This window comes from Tubulanus polymorphus, chromosome 9, assembly GCF_964204645.1.
Source record: "Tubulanus polymorphus chromosome 9, tnTubPoly1.2, whole genome shotgun sequence".
Classification (NCBI taxonomy): Eukaryota; Metazoa; Nemertea; class Palaeonemertea; order Tubulaniformes; family Tubulanidae; genus Tubulanus; species Tubulanus polymorphus.
The window spans coordinates 13,105,446-13,132,516 of record NC_134033.1 but is presented as its reverse complement, the minus strand read 5'-3'; the positions used below and the strand labels follow the sequence as shown (position 1 = coordinate 13,132,516).

At 41.6% G+C, this 27,071-nt stretch overlaps 2 protein-coding genes across 2 annotated transcripts in view; one reads left to right on the top strand and one right to left on the bottom strand.

Annotated features, from left to right (window-relative positions):
- LOC141910772 (26S proteasome non-ATPase regulatory subunit 1-like) overlaps positions 1-27,071 on the bottom strand; it is a 143,907-nt gene that overhangs the window by 46,117 nt on the left and 70,719 nt on the right. The gene's annotated exons all lie outside the window — the stretch shown is intronic.
- Positions 825-27,071, top strand: part of LOC141911160 (D(2)-like dopamine receptor) — a 34,538-nt gene continuing 8,291 nt past the window's right edge. Inside the window, exon 1 of the mRNA XM_074802131.1 lies at positions 825-1,620. Within this exon, the coding sequence (XP_074658232.1) occupies positions 825-1,620 (796 nt within the window). The remainder of the gene's footprint in view (positions 1,621-27,071) is intronic.

Here is a 27,071-nt window from a genome sequence, read left to right as displayed (position 1 = left end):
GTAAATTGTCACCATTTTTTTGAATAGGAAGGGCGAAAGTGTAAAGCCAATTTCAATCAACGAAAGAGCCTACGTTATAGGACTGAAGGTGTTGTTCGCAGATGCCAATCCCGCGCATTATTAATCAAATTTTTTTTCCACGTGTATTTGCAGGATTTCCTGTCGGTAATAGGTTTGTGCGCGACGACGGAGAAACAACTGAGAGTTGATTTGAATGAAGAGAGAGCGAGAGAGAGAGCGGTGAGAGTGAGCGCACATTCCTGCAGTAACGACGACGCGACTGTCTACACGCATATCGACGTCTGCCATTCGGATGTGATGACCTCGCGCGTGTGACATATCCCGACCGAGTCCTAATTCATCGAATTACTAAACACGTTTAATCGTCGATTTTTCGAATGGTGAATATTTTTATTACGAAAGTCCGGGCGGAATGATTTCCGATGTTTTGTTGTTGGTTTTACGAGCTTCGAGAAATAGGAATACGCTGTAATAGGAATCGGCAGTAATACCAAAGAAAACAAGGAATCGAGGAGAAAAACGACCAAACTTTGCCAATCGTAGAAACTATCTTTACTTCGGTTACGAATGGTCGCCGTCCTAAGCCGAATTTTGCCGTCCACTTAACAAAAAACGCATGGATCAAATTTCAAATCACGGAATCGAAATCAGATTCGGTTTACGTCGATTCGGATGAATATATATTCAATATCGAAGTTTTTAAAGATGGCTGCTATATAGGCTAATGGTTATTATCATACCGTGTCGCTCGTGTATAGGAATAAACCTCATGGAACAATCGACGCGGAAAAAATGTTCTTACGATGAAGGTAGAATCAGCGTTTCGTCGAGACGGACGTCGCGAGCGGGTCGATGACGGTCAGCCCGGCGACGAATCAACAATCCGTACCCATCATCTTCCGCGACCCGGCAACGACCATGACAACGACGAACGACATGAGTCACTGAATTATGAAAATAAGAACCGACTCGCGTCGACTGCCGAAAAAACCGCGCTCAAATCCGAAATATCATTTTCACCCCCCGCGTCGCACGACGAACGAATGGATAACAACACGACGAGTTTCATACCGCGCGGCATCGCGCCCGAGTACGCGCTGGCGTCGTCGTCGTCTCGCGAACTCGATGCCGCGCCGTACTACGCGCGCCAACAACGCTCCGGTTTCATCAACTACCACCACCAGGCGGCGCTCGAACCGGCGAGCGGCGAACGAGACGGCGTCAAAAATCCGCAACGCTATCAGTCCTTCCCTCCATACAATAGCAGCTGTGATGGATTATTTTGTTTGGAACTTTTTAACGAATCGTTGTTCAACGTTTCGCTGTTAAACGATACGTCGACCGGCGGCGGCGGCACCGACGGCCTGTTCCGCGCCGCCAAAACGACCGCTAGCGCCACCTATCAGACGAACTGGTATATGTTACTGTTGTCGTTGATCGCGTTGTGCGGTATCGTCGGTAACATACTCGTGTGTCGCGCGATCACCGTCGAACGCAAACTACAAAATATCACTAACTATTTCCTGATGTCGCTGGCGATTGCGGATCTAATGGTGAACATGCTCGTAATGCCGTTAAGTATTGTGAACGAAATCGCAGGTAAGCACACACATTATACTAACATTACTATAGAGATCTCGCCGGCGGTCATTCGCTTTATCCATGTGACTTACGCCATACTGACCGTTAAACGTACATTATCTAAGATGCTTTAAATTGACTCCACTCGAATTCAGTCTGTTCAATTTTAGAACGGACTACCGCAAAGCGCATTCTAAGGTGGTCCGTTCCATTTTCGAATGAAACCGTTTAGATTTTATAAATCTCCTGATTATCCCGATGTTCGTTACGTATGGCGAGTGTCCTTGGCAGAAAACTCAATGACGTCTCGCGCAAGACCTCCATAGACCGGAAAAGATGGCTGCCTCCATCAATCTCCCTATGACATAGTTATGAATATCCTGATGTCATTGATGTTTGCTTAGACAGCCTGTAACAGAAAATGGCTGCCTCTGCAAACCTCCCTATGACATCATCGGGTTGATGAGTAGACATGTATGTATGAATACACTACTGACATCATCAAAGATTGCCTTTAATAAAATGGCCGCCCGCTCAAATCCCCTATGATAGCGCATCAATCAACGGATGGCTGCCTAAAAGACCTGCCTGATGTCATCTAACTACACTAGATCCCCCAATGACATCACTGATTCAATGTCGACATCAAACTAATTGGCAATTAGTGTTAATGAATTGGGTCAGTATGATGACGATGCCATATATGGAAGTAATGGAGGCAGCTATGTTTTCTACGTATGATTTCAACAGCGAATCTGTACAGATTCAGCAATGAATCATAGAATTTCAGCAGCGAATCAGTAGAGATTCAAGCGAATCATAGAATTTCAGCGATGAATCGGTATTTCAGTAAAAAGAAAGTCTTAAGTCTTAAGTATACGAATCTTGTTTTTTGTTTTCGGTAAAAAGCAGTCATCGGCGCGACCGATTTATTTCTGCTGTGCGTTCCACTTTTCCCGAGTTTTTTTCGTCGTCGGTGTCTCGATTCTGTCTACTACTCGCTGCAGGTCTGTGCGAGCGGATTTACGCGGCGTCGTTCATTTTTTCAGTCCTCGAGGCGACGATCCCGACGTCCGACATCCATAAACCCCTGAATCATGAATTCAGTAGCGACGTTCCTGTCACGTTCGAATCAAATTTCTTGAAAGTTCATTTTTTCCGACTGCGACGAGGATCATAATTAAACGGAATAGTCGAACATGTCTAAGCCGATGGATCCTCGCATGCCACAGGTGGAATCCACGATCGACGTAGTGGTAGACTGCAGTAGAGTCTCCATTCCTGAGGAGTGTTTTATATAGCTAATCAGAATATATTCGTATCTTTAGAAGAGAAGGTCGTCATTATCACAGCAAACATATCATCACTATTACGCTATCTTAAGCCCAACGCACACGGCACCGAAAAATGTTTTTTCCACGTGAAAAAACGTTTTCGATGTTCTTGTTATGCCGTGTGCGGGGGAGGCAAAACAGGCCGAACTGAAAAACGTTTTTCACAAGCAAAAAACGTTTTCTGAAAAACATGTTTTCTGTTTCGGTGAAACACATGTTTTGCTGTGTGCGTTGGGCTTTAGAAACCAAGGCTGATTGATTCCCCTTCCACCAAAACACTGGGCTGGGTTTCATAGATGTGGAAGAAAGATAGTCCCTGGGATCATTTTGAAATTCATCAGTTATAACCATGGTTTCTCATTGTTACTACAACGGTTGTCATCCAGATTGAGGATTTAACCCCGAGGGATATTCTTGATACTCAGTCTATGAAACCGGGCCCTGGTGGTTGAGCAGCAAAGCTGTACATGTACACCTCCAATACTAACTAGTAAACAGATTTTGGAGTCACTTTCTATGCTCGGTTACACAAGCATTCACAACGGAGAGGTTTTACTCTTGACCTGGGTACCTGATATCTTTTACTGCTCGCACCAAATTTTTAGAGTATTTTCACATTAAAAATAGTAGTTTAATCGAAAATTAACCAGAAATTATTCTGAATTTGACACTATACTTTGATATTTTCGGGAGTAGTTGAGGTTTTAAAGGGTAGAAACTATTCTGAAATAGTAGTCAGAGGTCTCTTTTACTGTATCAACTATTGCTGAAATGTATTCATTCTTACAGGCAGTAATTTAACCCCCCCCCCCCAATGAAAGTAGTAATTGAAACCCCGATGAAAGAAGTTGTCCGTTGTGGATTTCTTCGGACCGCTCGCGTTACGTTTTTATTCGTCGTGATCAAATGACACGATTGTCAACGAAACAAAAACGATTGGACTGAAGCAGATACGACGCGTTCCGGCGAAATATTGAAATTATGTCTTAAATTTCGGATCAGATTTCAAGAACACAAAAACCAACTCATCGAGGCGATGAATAATAGATGTACAAGTATTTCGCATTTCGTCGCGCAATCGGAAACATGTTTTCTACAGCAGCCGAGGATCCGCGAGCGAGCGAACGAAGGCGCGTGTACAACATCGATATTGAAATCTCGACGAGATTCCTGGAAATATCCCCGACACACGAACGACCGACGACAAATACACCGGCGAAAAAGAGACGAAATAAAGTCAAGAATTTACTTTTCTCTCCTTCCGAGTAACGAACTGCAATACCTTGAGGTCACTTTTTGTTCTATTTCTTTTCTACGCTTCATAGAGTGTAGAAGTACTTACTTTTAACTTTTTCTTTCATGTAATAATGACCGTATTTTTGTGTCGTACTTTTGAGTAAAAACATTGACTTATAACGATGATGATAACGATACCTCAGCACTCAGTCTTAGATTTTGATTGTATCCTACTTAACTGAACATCGCGCAAAACAATCCAAATTTAAACCGTTTAGAAACTTTGATATAACTGAACGAAGAAATCGAACATGGGAGACCAGAATAACTACTAGCGACACCTGGTGGATCCTCACTTGCTGTAATCTTCGATTGCCACAGTAGCGTTGGTTGTCCCGCATTGCGAGCCCGTTCCATCAACATCCCCCTTCCTCTCACTTTCCTTTGTTCTATATCTCCATCTTGGCTTGATATCTGAATGGTAACACGACCCAGCTTCCGCAGAACTCCTACGCTTCAATATCAATTATTTAACTTCGCTTCAAAAACTACCATCGGCGCAATAAGCCGCTTCAACGGACGCCCCCTCGGAGCTTGTTCTACTCACGTCAACAACGCGCATTTACAACATTGATAGTTACTTTAATCAATTTTTTACAGCCATATCAAACAGTAAAACTTCTTTAGAGCAAAGCTACTGACTGAACGACCCCGACGAACCCGGCTTGATAAAAAATCTAGAGTAAAAACTATTGAAACGGCCCTGATTTAAACTGTGTAAAACATTAAGACAAACAGTCCTTTGAAGGTTTACTTGATTTGATTAGAGAATCAGTTTTTGTAACTTATGTATAATAGCTTCATCAGGTAAATGAGTAAAGGATTCTTTTGCCAAGTGAAGCTGCAGTGGAACCTCATTATAACTAACTTGGATAAAACGATTTAACGGTTATCACAAACCTAGAATATTGTCCAAAATAGGAAGATTTCTATAATCTTATACTGGATATAACAAACAAATTGAATAAGTTTGTTGTAATGAGGTTCCACTGAAAGAGTTTTACTGATCAGCGACATCTGGTTTACAACAAGGCTTTGCTTCAACTGATTCTAACTCAAACTCAATCTAGACCAGTTGAACCAGGGTCCTGGGTGCAAACAGCCAGCATTCTAGAGTCTCTTGGCTCGTGTAGTCTTGTGTATAGTTCTAGTGGTTTGGCTACTGCTGCCCATTAGCACAGTCGCTAATTAACTTCTAAAACCTCATCTTTCTGTCTCTGTCTCTCTCTCTCGGTCTACTACTGACTAATTACTACTGTCCGCGCGACGAGCACAATTCTCCTATTCACAAACGGTTATTGTCGTCGCGGTCTATTCAGCCATTGACGGCGGTGGCGGCGTCGCGGCGTTGGCGGCGGTCGCAGTGCCCGGGATCGCCGAGATGAAAAATATCGCAATTAATCAAAGCATGAATAGACCCGTGGATGCAACAGATGAGGCCAGCGTGATGAGCCAGTCCGAATTAATTTCAACCACACTTCCAGTTTGCCCGAAGATATCGTACATACCCTCGCTTATGGTACTGGTTCTCTACTCTCAGGGACTAACTAAGCAGCGGCCTTTCGACGATGTAGCAATTACATAATTAGCAAAACAACCCTCAAACCTACTTATCCTGAGTGTTTTTAAGCCACTGGTCACTCATCTACTGAGTCTGAATCCTCGAGACACACGAGTAAACGGCTCTTCTCAGTCTCTACTAACGCAGCTATTTGCGCGAAAGAACCCTCAAATCTACTATAATTGCCTCGAGTGGTTGAGTGGTTTAAGTCACTGTAAGTCACTGTGTTATACATAAAAACATTGAGATCACGATTAGTCTAATATAGACTGAATTGAGTATTTGATATATGTTAAGATGGCTGACTCGCCTCTGGGAACTACAAGTTTACATATACAACTTAATTAACAGCTCCTTGAACAGAGACGAGGGCAATTCTGAAAGCGCAAAATTCCAGCCCATAATTTCTTGCTTAATCTTCGTCATCGACATCGAGTTCAAGCGGAGGGTTCACATTTTTGCGAGGATTTTCCAAATCTTTGACTCAGAGATAAGTACTAAGACTATAATACTAAACCTTTTTAAAACCCGTCTATGAACCGCCGACTGCTCGCTACGAAGATAAATCAACGAAACAATCTTACTTTAAAATTACTTTTCAGACAGATACCGACCGTTATCTTAGCTATATATATATATATATATATATATATATATGAGCTAAGATATCGGTCGGTATCTGTCTGAAAATATTATATATATATTTTCAGACAGATACCGACCGATATCTTAGCTTTAATATATATATATATATTAAAGCTATCTGTATTTTTATTGATTTGTGAATAAGTGAAGCTATGATATTATGATAGATACCGAGTATTAATACGCCGCAGCTACGTGTTATATACGCGTGCCGCGGGGATGCTGCTACTTATGCCGTAAAACGGTAATTTTTTTTCGCGGTGTTATACGAAGGAAACAACGAAAAAGCCGGCGCTCGCGGCGTCAATTGTAATCTAAAATCAGCTACGAATTCCTATTGATTCTTAACGCAGACAACGCGAAGAAGACGCAGTGAGAGAGGGAGAAGAGAGGTATAGGGAGGGAGAAGAGAGGTATAGGGAGGGAGAAGAGAGGTATAGGGAGGGAGAAGAGAGGTATAGGGAGGGAGAAGAGAGGTATAGGGAGGGAGAAGAGAGGTAAAGGGAGGGAGAAAAGTGGTATAGGGAGGGAGAAGAGAGGTATAGGGAGGGAGAAGAGAGGTATAGGGAGGGAGAAGAGAGGTATAGGGAGGGAGAAGAGAGGTATAGGGAGGGAGAAGAGAGGTATAGGGAGGGAGAAAAGTGGTATAGGGAGGGAGAAGAGAGGTATAGGGAGGGAGAAGAGAGGTATAGGGAGGGAGAAGAGAGGTATAGGGAGGGAGAAGAGAGGTATAGGGAGGGAGAAGAGAGGTATAGGGAGGGAGAAGAGAGGTATAGGGAGGGAGAAGAGAGGTATAGGGAGGGAGAAGAGAGGTATAGGGAGGGAGAAGAGAGGTATAGGGAGGGAGAAGAGAGGTATAGGGAGGGGGAAGAGAGGTATAGGGAGGGAGAAGAGAGGTATAGGGAGGGAGAAGAGAGGTATAGGGAGAGAGGTGACGGAGAGTGTGATGGTCATCAGAGCCCAGAACAGCCCCAGTAGCCGGTTGCACAGTCATAGCTTAGACTTAAGACCAGTCTAAGACCAACTCAGTTTTATAGCCAATGTAACAACTTAAGACCCGTCATAAAATTTAAGACCACTTTTGGACTTAAGTCACGACTGTGCAACTGGCCCCAACATTCATCGACGTTCTCACCGGCCTCGGTTCACATTTTACCCATCGCGAAAATCTTCGGTTTTTCTTTTTAAGGCGCGGTATCTTCGAATTCGCTTCACTATTTTGTAACGAAATTTCATCAACATTCTCGAGACACGGTCCACTAGGCAAACATGTCGTGCAGATTTGCGCAACAGACTTCGAACTGAGTCAATTTGTTTTACAGTCCACGCTGTCAGTATCGCTTGACAGCAATTCCACTCGGGGAATTTTTTAGTTGCTCCGTTCGTTGTTGCTACGATGACAAACTAGTCAACAATGTTTCTATGCCCTTTTTTATCGAAGGCTAAGCGTCATAAACTAAAATGCTGATCAGGAACGACTGAGACTGAAGAAATTAAACTCGAAATAGTGAAACTGGAGTCATGTTTAACCCACGCAACTGTGATCAGAGACAAATCTAACTTGTATTGAGAGTCAACTAAGACTCAAACAACTGTGGAACTGGGTCTTTAGAATCATATTAAACCCACACAACTGTGGAACTGGGTGGAGAGTCAAATAAGACCAGTCTTTACTGTCAAATAGGACCACTTGCACCACTGTGAAACTGGATCCAAGGTTAAAACAAGCCCACATTATAAATGTGTAACTGGATCCAGAGTGACATTAAACTCTTTTTAACACCTTTACAGTGAACTGATTACTGGAAAGCAGTTACCAGCACTTCATTCATCATCATCAAAAGATGAAGAAACAATTTAGCCGAGTTCAATTCTGGAAACTATAATTTAGATTGCGTAACGACATTGACAGTCGATATCACTTCATCAATCGTTCATCTCTTCATCTCGTCAGTCGTAGTCATTCGAAAATTTATCAGCGAAAATTACCATTAGCTTCGACAACGACGACGAAACATTTAACGCGATCCACTCAATCGAGTCTTATCAAATGTATATGATGCTGAGATGGCTGAAAGACAGACAGACAGAGAGAATGGGATAGGAAAATAGAGGAAAAAGAGAATGAGAGTTAAAGGTAGAAAGAAGGCGTGCAAGGCAATAGGGATTGGGAGAGGGTGAGAGGCTGACTACAGTCACTGTAAGTGAAAGACAATATCTAAATGATTCATAAGTCTTCATCATTATACAGTTAACCTTTAGCTAATACGGAGGAAGATCTTAGAAGAATTCATTGTAGGTATGAGGAAAAGAATTTGTCGAAGGTAAAATAAAGAAAGAATTTCATGAAGGTAAAAGGAAAAGAATAATTCATTTTAGGCATGAGGAAAGACCAACGACTGGCGATGGCCACGGAACAATTGATGAATAAAACATATGAGGGCCGGTATAACGGCTTGGTAGTCACGGACTGAGCAGCTGCGTGATGCGGACTCGGCAGCCGCGTGATGCAAAAGCTGCATCATCATCGACGAGGCTTGTCAAACTGACTATCATCGCTAACAACCTAATGTCAAGATACGATACATCAACGAGGCAGACAGACAGACAGACGGACGGACAGACGGATAGACACATGCACAACCAGACGAGACTCCATTAACGCACCTCAGGCGAACGCGTACACGCTGAATTTATCTATTGACACCAATTGAATTACTTTTGAAGACTTTTTTCCCTCTCACCTCCGAAATGTCAGATTTTTTTCCCGAAGACGAAGTAAACTCCATTTCGCGTTATCTTCGCCGCGCGTAAATGCACACCCGTTGATTCGCCTTTCATCAACGATTGACACACTAGAGGGCAGCACAGTCTTATAATCATGATCCAACTTAAAAAGCTCTTAAATCTCAAGATTGACTTGCGGCACCATTCACATTGCTCATTGTATAATCACTGAGTTGAATTTCATGGAAGAACTATTAATGGGAAAACCCGGGCTAAGATGAAACAGGATTTCTAATTGGCTAATAATGACATCGTCTAAGCTGCACACTCGGTCTAATGTGGCAGGTCTTTGTTCGGTGGCGAGTCTCGATGCCATCTCGTTTGAATGCAATTCCTACCACAGGAGGATGTACACTGCACCTCCTGGTAACTCGAATCGTAGTAGTTTCCACCTAAACCAAAAATGAGAACAATTTGTCGCTAAAATCCTCAGTTTAATTAAAAATGAACTAGAAAATATTTCAATATTGTCAGAAGAGGTTGAGTTAGAAACTGCTCTGAAATAGAAGTCGCGTAGTCGAGTGTGCAGTTCCGTTTTTAGTATTCTCGTATTTGGAATCGATCGTCGACTCCGGATCCAGTTCGACAACAGTTGTTTTCGCTTCATATCGTTTCCGTTTCTCAGCGCTGTCACACAACGTTACGTGATATCAGCTTGATAAAATGACGAACGGGAATGAACCGACGGCTCACACAGGGCCCGGGACCGCGGCAATCAATTTGAGATGAATATACGAAAAAAACCGACGCGTATCGAGCTACACGTATATAAATATAGCTTTTATTGATTGAAACTTGTCCGCTAGTGAGTCTCGCTTTCGAAGATGTATTTCTTTTAAACGCGAAGAAGGGATCATAATATTCAGCTATGCATTACGCATTTCAGCAGATTAGGCGATGAAAATTCGTTCAATCCTCAACACGTTATCCCTCAATAAAGCAAGGGATATTGTTCTAGGGACCAGTTACGTAATTTCACTATCTACGGCCTGTTTATGATCTCATGAATATATTAGTCATTTGACAATCTTTTTTTTTTGAGACCAGTCAATCAATGTTTTTACAAGTTTGACCAGTTTTCACAACGGTTGTAGAACGAGTAGCACAACGAAGGCTTAGATTCAAAATCAGTTTTAACCCAATTCTAAAATTATCTACTAAAATTATCAAATTAAGATTATACCCCAAAGTTCTTAAGTCCTAGAATAAGTACTAGCCGAGCTAACCTTTTCGTGGAACTGTTTAATGATTTATCTATAACAATCTTAAAATCATTACTACTGTCATTCATGCATCAATTCATAAACTATAAGCTGGTTTGCAGTCACAACATTGCGACACTCCTGTTTGGTTTAGCATTGCGACATGACAGTTTTTGTGATTTAGTTTGCATTCTGATTTCTGATGTTAGGATTTTTCATGAAAACGTAAACGACCTTCTTTTTCCTGATTTCCAGGTAAATTGTCATCCTGCAGTAGCATAATAACAATAAACACAGACAGAGAGAGACACTATCATCCTTTAGACTGTGTGTATCTAAAAAATGTAGATTTAGTTCATTCAAACGTGTTTCGTAAGTGTCAATTACATCGAAGCGAATTTCGCTACTTAAATTCCCGATTCATCGCGATTTCATCCGATTCTGAAAAATCGCCCTAACTGAAGTGTCAGCTATGAACTAATTTATCGGCTCCGCGAGTAAAAAACCTTTTTCTTAATAATCACCAGCAATACGCGAAAATAAATTGCATCCGTCCGTATTTGAGGACGGCGTTGATCGATCGGATCGTTGGATGGATGGAATTGGGTTTCGCGCGCAACTCTGCCGACGGTTTAAACGTCGACGCCGCGCGCGCTCGCGATGGCTGGCGTCGTTATTTGTTCTCCATAAGTCATCGTTGTCTAATCGTTATTTTCGCGGTCGACGAATGAAGAATGATTTATTCTCGGCGTGAAACACGAATCGCGCGCAGTCATTTTTCTCATTTAGCCGTGTTTTTCACCGCGGCGAAACCGGGCAATTTCTTCAACTTCTCATTTATTAAGTACCGCGAATCGAATACTCCCGTATAGCTGTATACCTGCCTTGTATTCGCACAGCCACAATCAGCCGTGGTAAATAGATGATTATAGTTGCACGCCTTCTCCACACAAGGTTCGATATTGAAAATTTAGAAAATTTGAAATGGCTAAATGACTACTGAAATGGTTCATACGTAGGGTCCACTTTCATGAAAATGTTTGAGTCCATACGGCTAAAATAAAATGATACCATGTTTCTCCTAATCGGTCGCGTATCTCTTCTAAAATGCGGTGAAGTTTGTTATCAGTTCATTTCTATAACCGCCATGTTTGTTATGGTTAGCTCGATCATGATTAGATGAAAAAAGCGAAGTGCAGGGTAGATAGGCAGCCATCGAGATCATCATTTAAGCTGAGCAGAAATGAGAAACAAGGTATTAACTTTTCTAGCCTAATGGTTCAATTTTGATCGTGGGACTTATTATTGAAAACATCAAGTGACTAGCGGTGACTAGATGGAAAATTTTAGTTCGACATTTCATTCTTTACATTCTGATCTATGGGCCAGTATTTTAGACTAGTATCAATTCATACTCAAGGGATCACTCATTAGTCAATTGGCTCAAGCTAAACTGATATATCGACAATCCCTGGACTGGAGTTTCACAAAAAGGTCAAACTGAAATTTTTTGGCTTAGTTACTACTAGTCACTTCACGTTTTCAATAAGTGCCGATCAAAACTAAACCATCGCAGGCTTTTTTACTTTGATGTCAAACTGAACCCACGGGTTCTGATGAGAATATGGTTTTCTAACTAAAGCATAGTTGGCTAATGTAGATTGATAACCCGGCATTGTGAACCTGAAGCCTTTCTCATAGAAATGTCTGAAAAAAAAAAATTCTATTCAATTTTAACCTCATATTCAAAGTACAAGTATTTAAGTCGAATCGACAAAAGCTCCATCGATCTTTCTTCGAATAATTCAACCCTCCAGCCAGTTCAATAGTGTCACCGCCGCCACAACAGCTATCGAAGGATTTCATTACGTATTCGACTGCTCGAGTGTCGGGTTTTTATTTCGGTACCAGCTGCGATTCTATTGATTGACGAATAACGCGATGCTAACCGCGACGACGACCGACGCAATATAAAATACCTACTGAGTAACAGTAAAAATGAACCCGAATTCAATGATGAGTTGTTTATTGTCGGTACGAGCAGCTGACGACAACAACGCGCATGAATTCTGTCATTTAATCAGAAAACAGTTGAATTCACTTTTGAAATTACCTATTTGCCCTCATAGCGCCTGAATCCGCCCTGACTCAGCCACGCAAAAAACAGTTATATTACAGCCGAATTCAAACCCATTAGCTACGGATAAACGAGATTCCAAAGACACCGATATTCCTTACAGAAATCAACAGCTTCCTGAAATTCCTGGGAGCAATTCCCCTCATTAACTCATTTCTGTCGTTTTGATAGCATTTTAGTAACAAGTCAGTGATTTACATCTGTCTCTAATCATATTCATCAAGCAATGGCCAAGTTTGACGTGGAGTCTGTTCCGAGCCAGTTTGGCCTAGGTGAACTCTTATTGGTGCTGCAAGTGACACCTCGCTTGCCACAGCATAACTTTGATAGCGTTTTAATAACGAGTCAGCGATTCACAGTGTCTTTGATCATATCTATTACACAAGGGCCCAAATTCGACAAGGGTCTGATCCGAACCAAGTTTAACCCGGAACAAATCTTATATCCATATGATCGTGGCTTTGGATCCACATCAAAGGCAAGTAATTGTATACACAACGACTGGATAAGTTCTCATTCACGACTGAGAAGTGGCAGCTGCGACATTCGAAACAGTAACCAACGATAACTACTGTCATTGAAGTTTAGCCTACAAGTGAATGAGACACGGAGATAAGCTTCTGTGACAAACGACAACGGAACCGCATCGAGAATTGAATTCAATCAGGTTTCACTAGTATATCGCATCGGAAATCAAAGGATAAAAATCACGCGGCTGGCCACGACATGATCCATGATTGATGACTACGTTACAAATATTAGAAAACACTTTTGCCTACAGCAGGCGCTTGGGACGAAATAAAGGTCGTTCAACCTTTTCATTAGGCATTACACGGACACCCGGTTAGTTGCAATTCTATACCAGTACCCACTGGATCTGAGTAGCAGCTACTTGTATAGCTCTGGAACTAAGCACTATGTCATAGAGATCTCGGTATTTTGAGATATCTCCTAGTGGCTACTGGTTTTAGCGCTGGAACTATGGAACATCTCAGAAATCTCTAATCTAGTGCTGGAACTATGAGATATCTCATAGCAGCTACTGGTCTAGCACTGGAACTGAGCTATCTCCTAGATATCAAATGCGTGCAACTGAAGAGATAATCAAAATATCTCATATTTCAAATCAAACGGTTATCCGGAATAAAGTTATACCGTAAGATGTCGTTCAGAAGTCGGTTGCGGTCCCGTGTGAAAAGATGTAAGAATGCGGTTGTCATTCTGAATGAGAGGGTTGCATACGTTCATAAGACCTATTCACGTATTAGTAATGATGATTGCTATGCGCGGCGAGTAGCAATAATTGAGGCATCTACGAAACGTCGCGCGTAATCCGGCGTGAGAAACAATGTCAACAATTCGCGCCATTAGTTCGCGTTTCGCGACTCTCAATGCCTTCGTTTGGAAACGACCTAAGTGCGGTTATTGCCATATTTTGCGCGTCGTTGATTTCATTAACGCCCGCTCTCTATCCGTCCATCCGTCTGTCATTCGAAGACGCACGGCGACGGCTGATTACGCGATTACGCTATTTCGAGTCGAAGTTAAGACGATCGTGGTATGCCAAATCTAAACGACGACGGCGTCATCGCCGAAGAAGAAACGGAATTGTTCTCAACGAATTGGAAATTTCAACGCGAGATCAAACGAATCGGAGTCAAAGTGAACTATTTCATTAGAGTTCATTCACGAAGTAACAGAGTTAGAGAAAGTAATCTAGAGAGTGTCAAACACATTTCCGAACGACAGTGACCTCGAAAACCTAGTCCCGGTTACCTCGGGTTGTCCACTGAATCACCACTTTTATGTCTTGCTAACTGATTAATCATTAAAATAGCGAGTAACCGACCACCCTCGTGTAGGTCATAGATCTGACAGAATAGTATATTGACTGCCTGCACTTGGAAGGCACTGCCGCAGTAGAGTCTAAACGAGAAAAAGATCTACAGAGGGTCACAAACATCGCTGTAAAGGCAGTCACCTTTCTAAACTACCACTACTTTAATCAATATATACCTTAGGGATATCTATCTAATTACAAATTTCTTTCACAAGCCCATTGGAACCGTAAACTATCCAACCGTTGCGGTTGTAGATATTTTAATACGACTACCTCGAAGCAAAAAGCCTGACTGCCGCGGAAGCATCGTTCGTTCGTAGACAGGTAACCACCGGGAGAGATACCGATAAATCGTTCGGCTCATCGCGACCGAGATGAGGCAATTTAAAAGCGATTATTCGATCTCTCATCAAACGAGTCATCACTATCGGTAAAACTGCCGCCGCGCGTTCCGTTAAAAATAACTCGACTGCCCCGGTTCTCGTATAGCATCGCGGCGGCGACAATCACGCGCACACCTACAGATGTCAGAGACAGTCACGAGTGTCGAGATGTGTTATCTAAAAATATTCCGCCAGCCACGATGATAAGATAGATGCGCGCTTCACGCGATGTCGAAAAATAGGAGAATTCCGAAAATGAAATGAAAGGTCGTTGACATGATTGAGGAGAATGCACAACTACCTACCACTTTGTACCCGACAGAAAAATTCAATTTTTTTTAACTAACACCAACTCTGAGATTGCTGAACTAAATATTCAATCAATGAGGCTTTTATCGCGCAGGCAAAATTCAGATTTTATGCAAATTCAGATTTTATGCAACATCATCATTTCATGGTGTCTAAGTAAATGGTGTAAACGATACATTTTAAGCACAAGCCAAATTTTACTCAATAGACATCTATTGGCTATCACAGCATGTCAGCATCAAGATAGTAGGCTAAGTGCGGATTCAGCTAACAGATGGCATATGTGTAAAGATTTTGGATACCTGCATTGATGCTGATGCCAAATTCAACAATATTTCTACTCTTAACCCTTTCCGTGCTGACTAATTAATACCCTAAGTGCTGGAGAAAATGTGAAAATTTGGGAAAATTCCACCCTAGTTGAATAACGGGAATACCACTATAATGCCTCTACATCGCGGTGCAGTGTATCGTTAGGTACTAATATATCACTATGTTTGACGGGTGCTGTCATCTTTGTATAGAGATAAAAACTAAAAATTAATTACATCAATACACCGCAGTGCGGCGTACCAGCAAAATCCATGACCGATTCATACACCGCACTGCGGTGTAGACACACTGAAAGGGTTAACCTAAACAAATAAACAATGTTTCGTCGATACCAAAGAAATTTAACAGATTCATAAGTTTATTCGGTATCGAAACGAAGAAGCGAGCGAATTACGATTTCCGATCACCGCGATTTCTCACCGCGATATCTCAACGCGATATCTAGATATCGCGTTCGTGTCATTATCGCGAACATTTTCAATTCAACTTCGTCTTCTGTTCGTATTCATTAAGTTAAACGCCCGAAGTGACGCCGAAACAAACGTGATCAAAGTTACAATCGACGATGACGACAACGACGATGACGACGCTTCGCGAAGTAGAAACTCGTCATGTAACTCGGTGCATAATTTCCTCTCGCGTCTCGAGAAACGTCGGATGTTTTCATGGAAGACACATGCCACCGGTCCGGTCAAGAGCATCAGTATCCACCTTCCAAATTTCATACATCTATATCTAACCTGTCCACGTCCTTAGTAGCGATAGGTCGAGAATTTTTGTCCTGGCCCAAATTTAGCCCATACCGCATTAGGCCCGGGCCAACTGTTCACACTGGTGCATAATGGTGTCAAAAATGGTGTCCGTGCTTGCTCGACATGATCCAAATTTGGCTCAACCAAACACCAGCAGCAGGCCCGTGTCAAATTATTCCACGTAAATGCTAATTGGTTCTGGAGGTGACTCACTTCATTTGCCACAGCATCGTTCTGATACAAGTAAGTGATTTCCGTGAGATCACGCAGTGTTATCATGCACTGGACAAATTTGTCTCGGGTCTCACCTGAGCCAGTTTGACCGGAGCCATATCGTGTCCGTGAGATCGCGCCTTAAATCTCTGAACTCCAGAGTTCTGTTCTGACCGGTCCAAATTTCAATAACCTACATCTAACCGCTTCTTTTCCTTAACTGTTCGAATGTCATCTTACTAATTGTGACATGTCTCGCCTATCCCAATCTCAACAATTTCAAATATTCCTCACTGTTTAAATCTATCTATCCAAGTTTACTGTCGATATACCATTCGTTTAACCGCTTGATTAAGTCAAATACTCATTTTCCAGATGACAATTTATGCACAGTAAACAAGTGAACTGATGAAAAATTGGAAAAAGGTGTAACGACAACCTTGTTCGAAATACATTATTCAAAAGCTAAACGTAGTTCCAAAAATTCTCGTGGGTCCCGAGGTCGTTTAGATGGTGTAAACTTACCTAAAAAGTGACACGCCGGTTGGGGGAAGAAGGGAGTTTTACGAGGTCGCGCTGTAAGAATAATTCAGTATGAATAGTACATAACAGAATACGATCGAATTTTCTCTCTTTCGTCTGACGGAATATCTCGACTTCCGCGTCATTTTTGATTTTTATGATCGCAAATTTCTAACGACTGAAAACGGCCACCGAATCATCTTTCATTTTCGTCGGCTTCAAGGCCGTTCCGCGGCATCGGTATCTCTACGACTACGTCAACCCTGAACGGAAGAGATATCCAATTGACGGGATTGGTTAGATTTATTGAGGATATGCTTCGGCGTCTCATGTAAGAGTTTGTAAAGTGGCGCGCGGCACCGCAGCAACTGACGAAGAGGAAGTCGACATCGAAAAACCGAACGACTCGTTTATCTAGTGACTTCCTGGACAAATTATTCACTGTCAATACAACCTCGCTAACTCTCTCTCTCTTTCTAACTCTCTCTCTCTAACTCTCTCTCTCTTTCTAACTGTCTCTCTTTCTAACTCTCTCTCTCTAAACTCACAGCTAGAATCATCACTCACTGACTTACTAACTGTGAACAGGTACTAAGGTATCCTATGCCGTTGTGTTAAATACCTTTCCTTTCTGAGCTAGTTGTAGAATGACCGGGGCCATATTAGTGCAGCGATTCCAACTGGGTTCGACACTGGCCAATTTGGCTCTACAGTTGGACCAGGCCCATGCCAGATTTTAGCACGGATCAAATTATTCCATGTTAGAACTAATCACCTCGCTTGCAACAGCATCATTTTGATAGAGGTTTTCTAAAGAGTAGAATTTGACTCATTTGTTCATTTCATTTGACTCATGTATGCCTGAACGCTGCTTGAGATTGCTTGTGTCATCGTAGTATCATCACTTTTTGGAAAATGCGTTCAAGTAAGAAGAACTGTTGTTTTTACTGAGGATACAATTTTTACATCTTACAGTAGGAGCTTAAAGAATATGACTTGGTTGGTGATACATCCAGGGATTGTAAAGTTGACAAAAATCTCACGTCAAACGATCAAAACTTAACTAAACCTCGTATCGAAAATTGTAAAGATGCCAGAAACCGTAAAATATTGCTTTCAAAGAAAATATCGGCTTATGAAACCCAATTTCAGATTCTCATTCACAAAATATCCCATGCAAAGGATCACAAAAAAATGCTAAATCCCGAACTCAACAGTAGACGTGGGTGTATTTTTACAAAAACGAAATCACCGATATCACAACCTGGTAGAAATAATCTTCAAACCGAACAAAACACAAGCGTGCCACGCTCTACGATCGAAGATTAGTTCATGATTCTTATCCATACAAAGTTTTTCAGGGGTAAATTTCGCCGCGTAAGAAGTTACAAAAATAGAATGTTCGGATATTAATTAAACAACGGTTGGTGTATCGACCGGTTGGTCACCACCGACACACGGAATTAATCTTTCAGTTCGGACGATAATCGGCTTATATAAAACCGATCGAGGATTTATATATTTACATATTTATAGGTAGTAATATCGAATAACTTCGAAGAAAATCGCCCGCGGGTACCATACTTTTATAAGTATGCGTCCCCACCCGGAGGTAAGCCCATCCCGTATGATCTGTCGGATTATTCTCTTTATGTAAACATACTCCTCGTGGGTGGAGGATCAAATAATTAACGAAAATCAGGATATTAGTAATAACGATCCAACTTTAGGGATTTTTGCGTGAGAATAAGGTGAAATTACTATTATGATCATGTAGGTTTTAGTGGGGCGGTGTGAAATAAAAGGGGTAGGGCTAGCAGTTCGGAAAAGAAATGTAGAGGCGGACAAGGCCTTTCAAACCCATAATGAACACGCAATATAAAAGCCGCAACAATATGGAGACGATTTGGCCCGAGGTCAAATTTTAGTCAAATTTGGTCTGCGCGTAATTTCTAGTGCGTTCACATGTACATCTCTAAGCCGGAGGAGACAATTGAACTTTGAGTCAAGTTTCACCCGTGCCGAATTAGAGAGCGTGTTCACACGTAAACCACTCACTCGATACTAAACAATGCTTAAATCGAAGTAAGTCACTTCCTGAACCAGTTCTACCTGTACTAAAATTCGGCCTGATCCAATGTTTTTGAACGCGGCCCATTCGGCAAAGTTCCAGGCAAACAATGCTTGTCTGATCTCTGCTTAGAAATCTATCATAACAATGCTGTAGCAAGTGAAGTGAGTCACTTCCAGAAGCGCAACTTAAGTGTTCGTGCCTTATTTGGCCGTTGTGAAACGAGTACAGACCCAGTGCGGACAGGTCGCGTCTATCTATCTGTAGCGCGGACCGAAAACGTTCGATTCGTGATTGCGGCTTAGCGTTCTCCTCTCGTCGTGTGTACGCGAACAACGAACGAATGCAAAAACTGTCAAATCAAATACAAACTGATCATTGATTCGGAATGGTGATTTATTTGAACGATTTCACCGCGCGAACCTCGCCGTCATCGATCAATGACAAAAACGCGAATTTAGTCGCTTTACTATAAAACGCGCGAGCACACTTCGGAAATATTGAATTTTCAAGGACCGAGATTTATAAAACATTAAATTGTAAATCATCAGGCCCCGATTCTGTATTGAAGACACGCTTTAACCCATTTCCATTTCATAGCAACTTTTTAGACAAATTGAAGCTCATTTTGTGTCTGTAATCGATCAGAACATGATCATGCCAAGGCCATCTAGGTTTTATAACCAATCTAACAATCTAACAACTTAGATTCCCTTTCTTTAACAACTGGTAAAATCAAACCTGAGTTAAACAGTCAGTCCGAGCCAAAATTCAGATTTTTACCCAAATCTATGGTTACGCAAGGGTTAACGTTTCATAATTATCCATTACATTGTGTAAACGTCCTTTACTACTACAGGGAGCGTCATTAGAACATCGAGAAATCTAAACCATGCATATTAATTAACGTAAAATGAGAAGAATTCTTCTTCCTGACGTCATCAGCGGTGCTGGAGGGGGCGGGAGAAGGCGGCGGAGGAGCAACCTAGCGTGGATTATTAAACAAATCAGTCGAATAACAACAGGCAGCCCGCCGCCGCTGTCGTCGGGATAGACAAAGCAATATCGAGACATTGCCGTTTCAATTAACAAACATGTTAATAAGATCTGTTGTCGTCGGTGCCTAATTGCACTTCAACTGTCTTCAGGGGGAACGGCTGGAAACTGAATACGGTCGGTCGCCTGTAGCGTTTTTCAATTCAACCGCCGGAATATCGTAAGACCACTTACGTAGAATTTATGGTTATCCAAAGACGCCAATTAAAATTACGAGCGAATTGAAGTTTTCCGCGAATCTGTTTGAATGTCACTAGAATCGCGGATAATCGACGTAAAGTTGTTCACGTTGCAAAGTTTGGTTTTTTTTTACACAACTTTAATTGGCGACAATATCAAATGAATTTATACCCTACATTTATCTATTCTGATTAAATCCAGCTGATTAATCAGGAAACCTGACCCAGAGTGACGCATGAAACCCACGCAACTGTGGAACTGGGTCCAGTATCAAATTAAACCCACACAACTGTGGAACTGGGTCCAGTATCAAAATAAACCCACGCAACTGTGGAACTGGGTCAAGAGTGCCAAGTTAAACCCACACAACTGTGGAACTGGGTCCAGTATCAAAATAAACCCACGCAACTGTGGAACTGGGTCAAGAGTGCCAAGTTAAACCCACACAACTGTGGAACTGGGTCCAGTATCAAAATAAACCCACGCAACTGTGGAACTGGATCAAGAGTGCCAAGTTAAACCCACACAACTGTGGAACTGGGTCCAGTATCAAATTAAACCCACGCAACTGTGGAACTGGGTCAAGAGTGCCAAGTTAAACCCACACAACTGTGGAACTGGGTCCAGTATCAAATTAAACCCACGCAACTGTGGAACTGGGTCAAGAGTGCCAAGTTAAACCCACACAACTGTGGAACTGGGTCCAGTATCAAATTAAACCCACGCAACTGTGGAACTGGGTCCAGGATCTAATTAAACCCACGCAACTGTGGAACTGGATCAAGAGTGTCAAGTTAAACCTACGCAACTGTGGAACTGGGTCCAGTATCAAATTAAACCCACGCAACTGTGGAACTGGATCAAGTGTGTCAAGTTAAACCTACGCAACTGTGAAACTGGGTCCAGAGTGTTGTTTCAAACCCACACAACTGCGGAACTGGATCTAGAGTGTCAGAATAAACCTTACAACTGTGTTTAACTGGATCCAGTTAAATTAAACCTGCACAACTGTGGAACTGGAGATTCGAATTAAACCCATAACTACAGAAACTTTATCTACACTTGGTAGATGCTGCTTTTATCTCTTGTAAAGCCTCTCAAATGATAACATCATCTGAAGAGTTGAATGAAGAAATGAAATACATAGAATCCGGCAATTTCCCGGGCGAGTAGAGCTGGAAGCTAAGAGCTAGGAGCATCAATCTCGCTGAGACGAGGAGAGCTGTTTGTTTTTCCAATGAATACATCGAGAACACTCGCTTGATCATTGAAAGTAATAATTCATCCTAAAACAAACACAGCGTTGAGAGCCAGGAATCAGAGGATTACGCACTACTATACCATAACCAGAGAGAGAGAGAGGAGAGAGAGGAGAGAGAGGAGAGAGGAGAGAGAGAGAGAGAGAGAGAGAGAGAGAGAGAGAGAGAGAGAGAGAGAGAGAGAGAGAGAGAGAGAGAGAGAGAGAGAGAGAGAGAGAGAGAGAGAGAGAGAGAGAGAGAGGAGAGAGAGGAGAGAGAGGAGAGAGAGGAGAGAGAGGAGAGAGAGGAGAGAGAGAGAGAGAGAGAGAGAGAGAGAGAGAGAGAGAGAGAGAGAGAGAGAGAGAGAGAGAGAGAGAGAGAGAGAGAGAGAGAGAGAGCGCCAAGCTTTCATTTCACTGAAATAAACTCTGACAACTCAACTCTGGAATGAATGACTGCCTAAAACGCATTCTACGATACGATACTTGGATTTACGCCAGAATCGAGAGAAAATTACAATCTCCAGTTCGAATAGGTCGTTTCTTTATTACGAACATCTGAATTACCGCGTGTAAATTGACGGCTAATAAAACCTCGAAATCATCGCGATTAACTCAAACGAGAGATTCATGAAAACCAGCTTTTTCAGATCCTGCATTCGAAATTAAAAACATCTGCGATTATTCCGAATTAGAATCTGAAAACACAAATATGCAGTGATGGACATTCTTATCATTGAACTGATGGTACTAAGTAACTTTCTTGTAAAACACAGTCCGGGGCCGGTTCCTTAGTTGAGACTTAAGTCCAAAAATAAATTTTTAGGCTGGTCTTAAGTTGTAAGATTGGTTATAGAACTAGACGGTCTTAAATTGGTCTTAAGCCTAAGCCATGACTATGGAACTGGGCCCCTACTATTCAAATTGATACAAATTTTGTCCAAATGACGATTAAGACCCTCGAGTTTCACCTTAAACATGGCTTCATGCTACAATTCATTTAAAAAAAAAAAAACAAACAACAAGTGAACTGATGATTTACTGTATGTTACTTTCTTGTTAAGCAGCTGATTTTAACCGTCTATGAACTTATTGGTAACTGAAGAATATTCACATTGATCCAAACAGTGACCGATTTGTTACATAAAATCAGTCTGAAACTATGATTCTATAGATTTGCTCGATGTCTGACGTCAGTAAATAATTGAAATAAAAATTTGATGTACTATCGACATTTTTGAGATATCTTTTTCGCAGACGAACGAGATTTCGAGTGACTTCGCCGGAAGACTCGCGTAAACACACATCTTAGGCTTCGGAAAATTACGAGACCCGCAGAAAACCATCGGGTTAATTGCTTCAAACGTCGACCGAAGACAACCAGTGGCCAGTTTCTCATTCGAACGGGATTGACCCCCGGCGACACTTCGCGAGATACGAATGTCGAGATGATGGACATTATCGATCGAACCCGGACAAACTCCCTCTCCATCTCTCTCTCTCTTCTCCTGGGTTCTTTATCTGCTGCGTAGAGACATGAAAGAAACTATTCCTGATCTTCTCAGAATATCACTGATACATATATAGATATATATCTATCTATATATGTGTTTTAGCAGGGTTTATGTTTCGATCGTTGGGCTTTGTGTACTGATGAGTAAAAAATGTCGTAGGAGGTGAATCTTTTCCACCATAATATATCCTCGGTCTCCTTCACCGCGTAACTATCGTTCTAGCAGCCATTCAGAGGAGGGGAAGAACAATGAAATTTCGATTGTCATTATGTCAACTATCTACTAGTTAACAGTAGCCAACTTTTGAGCAACTAGCCCCTGGAAAATGTTTAGAGGAGGGGAAGTTCTGAATTTAATCTCAGTTGACCTCCTGTTTCGTTCCCGGCAGTAAAGGGCGAGTTTGTAAAAGATTGATTCATTCAATTGAATTATGGTTATTCGAGTCAAAACTGAAGCCACACAGTTCCACCTTGTTTTATGGTTAGGTTTGATGTGGTTATGTTATAGAAATTTCAACCAATTGACACCGATAATTTCGAGCCTGTCCAGAGTACCTCTTCATCGAGGTTATGAACTCGGCCGATGATATAACTAGCCCCTGGATATGATAGTTATCGACGACGTGGTCTCAAAGTTGTTTTGCCATCACACACATCTGGTTGTTAGCCTTATATTACGGCGGCGCGATCGATTGTGTTCGCCAGTGGGCAGCAGAAAAAAAATCAGTCTCTCACGCTGAGTGTGCGCACACGCTCAATCGAGAGAGAAAGTCGGACAAAAAGGCTAATCCAATTTGTCGTAATTTTCTCATTTCCCACACGTATGATTCTCGACGCTAAACGAGTGATGAAGTCGACCGTCGCTTAGAAAAAAACAACGACGACGACGATTCTGCGAGCAACAAACACCAGTAGCTGCAGTGGAGACTAACGTCCGATAAGACTGGCAACTTATACATTTCTAGCGAGTTGTTCTAGAGAGTTGTTGAGAGAATGTTCGAGGGATACAAGATCCTCCTTTGTCAACATCGTGCGAAAAGACTGGCAAAGCTTGATTTATACCATTCTAGAGAGTATGTTCTACTAGGCAAGAGATCCTTCTTTGTCATTATCCTGCCACATCAAAGTTTGGTATATCAGTTTGCTTTTCAATTTCTACGCGAGAAAACGCAGGAACGAATTTAACTAAACATTAGCTAATGGTGATATCAGGAATTCTTCGTTTCATTTCAATTATACTGGAATATTGACGAAATCGAACCCTGACTGGCCGCATTTTTTTCAAAGAATGCTTACTAGTACATGTAGTACGTTCAGATGGGTCGCCTACCTCAAGCGGCGCCTGCTTACGGGTTGACAAAGAATAAAAACTAAACAGTTCACTTGGAAGAACGCACGGATTAATTAGTTTGTTGAGCCTTGCGGCTGTAATGGGCCTACCTGGTACCGATGTTCTACAGAATGGTATGAAAAGTTCTTTGTGCTTACCTGAAAATATAGACAACATACAAAATATATGTATATGAACGAAAAAACATCAAATCTATCAGATTTGGAGGAGGACCAGGGATGGAAAACTGTCTCAGTGACTTCAACGATTCAGTAAAATTATGATTAGTAATAATGACAACCTTCTCGATTTCAATGACTTCAACAGTTCAGTAAAATTATGATTAGTTATAATGACAACCTTCTCATTTTCAATGACTTCAACGGTTCAGTAAAATTATGATTAGTTATAAAGACGACCTTCTCATTTTCAATGACTTCAACAGTTCAGTAAAATTATGATTAGTTATAATGACAACCTTCTCATTTTCAATGACTTCAACGGTTCAGTAAAATTATGATTAGTTATAAAGACGACCTTCTCATTTTCAATGACTTCAACAGTTCAGTAAAATTATGATTAGTTATAAAGACGACCTTCTCATTTTCAATGACTTCAACGGTTCAGTAAAATTATGATTAGTTATAATGACAACCTTCTCATTTTCAATGACTTCAACGGTTCAGTAAAATTATGATTAGTTATAATGACAACCTTCTCATTTTCAATGACTTCAACGGTTCAGTAAAATTATGATTAGTTATAATGATGACCTTCTCATTTTCAAGTATGATGATTCTGAGTTTTAGTTAGTATCATCTTTAACCCAGGGCCCAGCAGCACAGAGGGCCAAACAGTGGTCTATGATCTTAAGTCCGGTCTTAAGTTTTAGTTATGGAACTAATCATCTCAAGCCTCTAGTTTTAATTGTCCGAATTGAAGTCATCCTGCTTCTTTTCACTCTGGTACGAATCATTTGACCCAGTTGTCGGAGCCGAAATGCCCTGATTTTAGCGTTAGCCATTCAGTCGAAGCGGTTCTTATCTGTCCAGGAATCCGCGTCGATAATTGGCGGCGTTGAAAAAATAAAACGACACAACGATGACGATGACGACGACGAATGGTAGAATATTTTTAGACTGGAGGCTATTACTGTGGCGTAGTCGGCCGACGAATCCTGTCCAAAGCCTTCGTGATTGGTTTTTACCTCGACTGTACGCACGAGGCCAACGCTATCGACGAATATGTTTTCACCTGTCCGTCTGCAGGTATACAGGACGGCACAGACACTTTATATAAAAGCTTCATCGAAACAACAAAATGTATACGTGGAAAATATCGGTTTTTTTCGCGGTTTCATCGTAAAAGTGAAGGCTCCAAACGGTTAAGTTCGTATAGGCGAAAAAATGCACTTAACTTTTCCAGATATGTTGTATGAATATCTGAAGGCAGTTTCGCAAGCCAAAACCAACTATCTTCAGCATTTTCCGATGGAAACATCTTCTTTTTTGAACGGTTGCAAGTGATTGCCAGAGATTAGCTCTGCGCATGTAGCAATAATTAGGCAATTAAAAAAGAAGAATTCAGTTTTGGGACCGCGAGCAAAGAGTGCACCAGGCAACGCACAAAATTCAAGTTTTAATTCGATTTTTAGCGGCGCGTAATTAACAACCTCAAGGGTAAAATACACGATTAAACCACTGTATAGGTGTGCACGAGTGAAATACGTTCATTTTCAGTCAACTCTGAACTAGACTTCAATCCTCCCGAATACAAATATAATTGACTTTTCCGGTCGATTTCAGAGAGACAATTCTGAAAGTTGATTCGATTTTAATTGAAATGTAGAATAAGAATAAATCGAAGCGCGGAAGACCGACCACTTGCAAACCCCGCTTGCCGCAGAAGCATTGCCAGTATATAACCCATCACCCGGTAAACAGTGATTGCCATTCAAAATTCAAAGCATGGCTAATATACGCGGAATTATCTAGATTTATGACAAACCGATGAGATTGCACTGTGTTTTTTTGAGCTAATTTAATCGCCGGCAATAATTGCGCGCGGTGTTCGCTAGACGACGAACACGCATTTTCATCTCCGCCTGAAAAATGGTTATTGTGTCGTGTCGATGGCCCTGGCTCTTGAGACCACGCCGATAAATCACAAGTTTTGACGTAATCAGGGTTGATAATTCGACCAGTGGCAATCAGCGATTGTTTTCAAGGTCTCCTGAGGCACGACGATAATAAGTGGGCCAAATGATATTATTAGATTATCTCGCCCACATGTTACACGCAGGAGCTCGCTCTATAATGGCGGTATTCGCGCTGGGCGGTTGATGAAAATATTCCAGACCTTTACGTGACTTTTAACGGCAGAGATAGACCCGGCCGGGGGGAGGTGTGGTGGAGGGGGATGGGGGCAAGATCTGACGCTCTTAACTAATATGCGTAGGGCAAATCAATAAAAGAAGGCCATTCAGGCATTGCCCTTTTGACCCCATTTTTTAATTTCCACCAAAATTGTGCCTTACTTTATATAGAAATTGCCTTTTTATATTTTTCTATACAAAATACTATTTTTTTAAAGGGCCTTCAAATCATAAAGCACTCAAAAATTCTATCTGTCTGACGCAAATCTCATGAGAAGCATTTGCACCAAAATACCCCGCTGATTAAATCCAGAATATAATTCCCAACTACTGGAATAAGCTCAACTTAATAACCCTTCGCAAGTTTTGAATCTTTGTTTCGCTTTTCTGCACC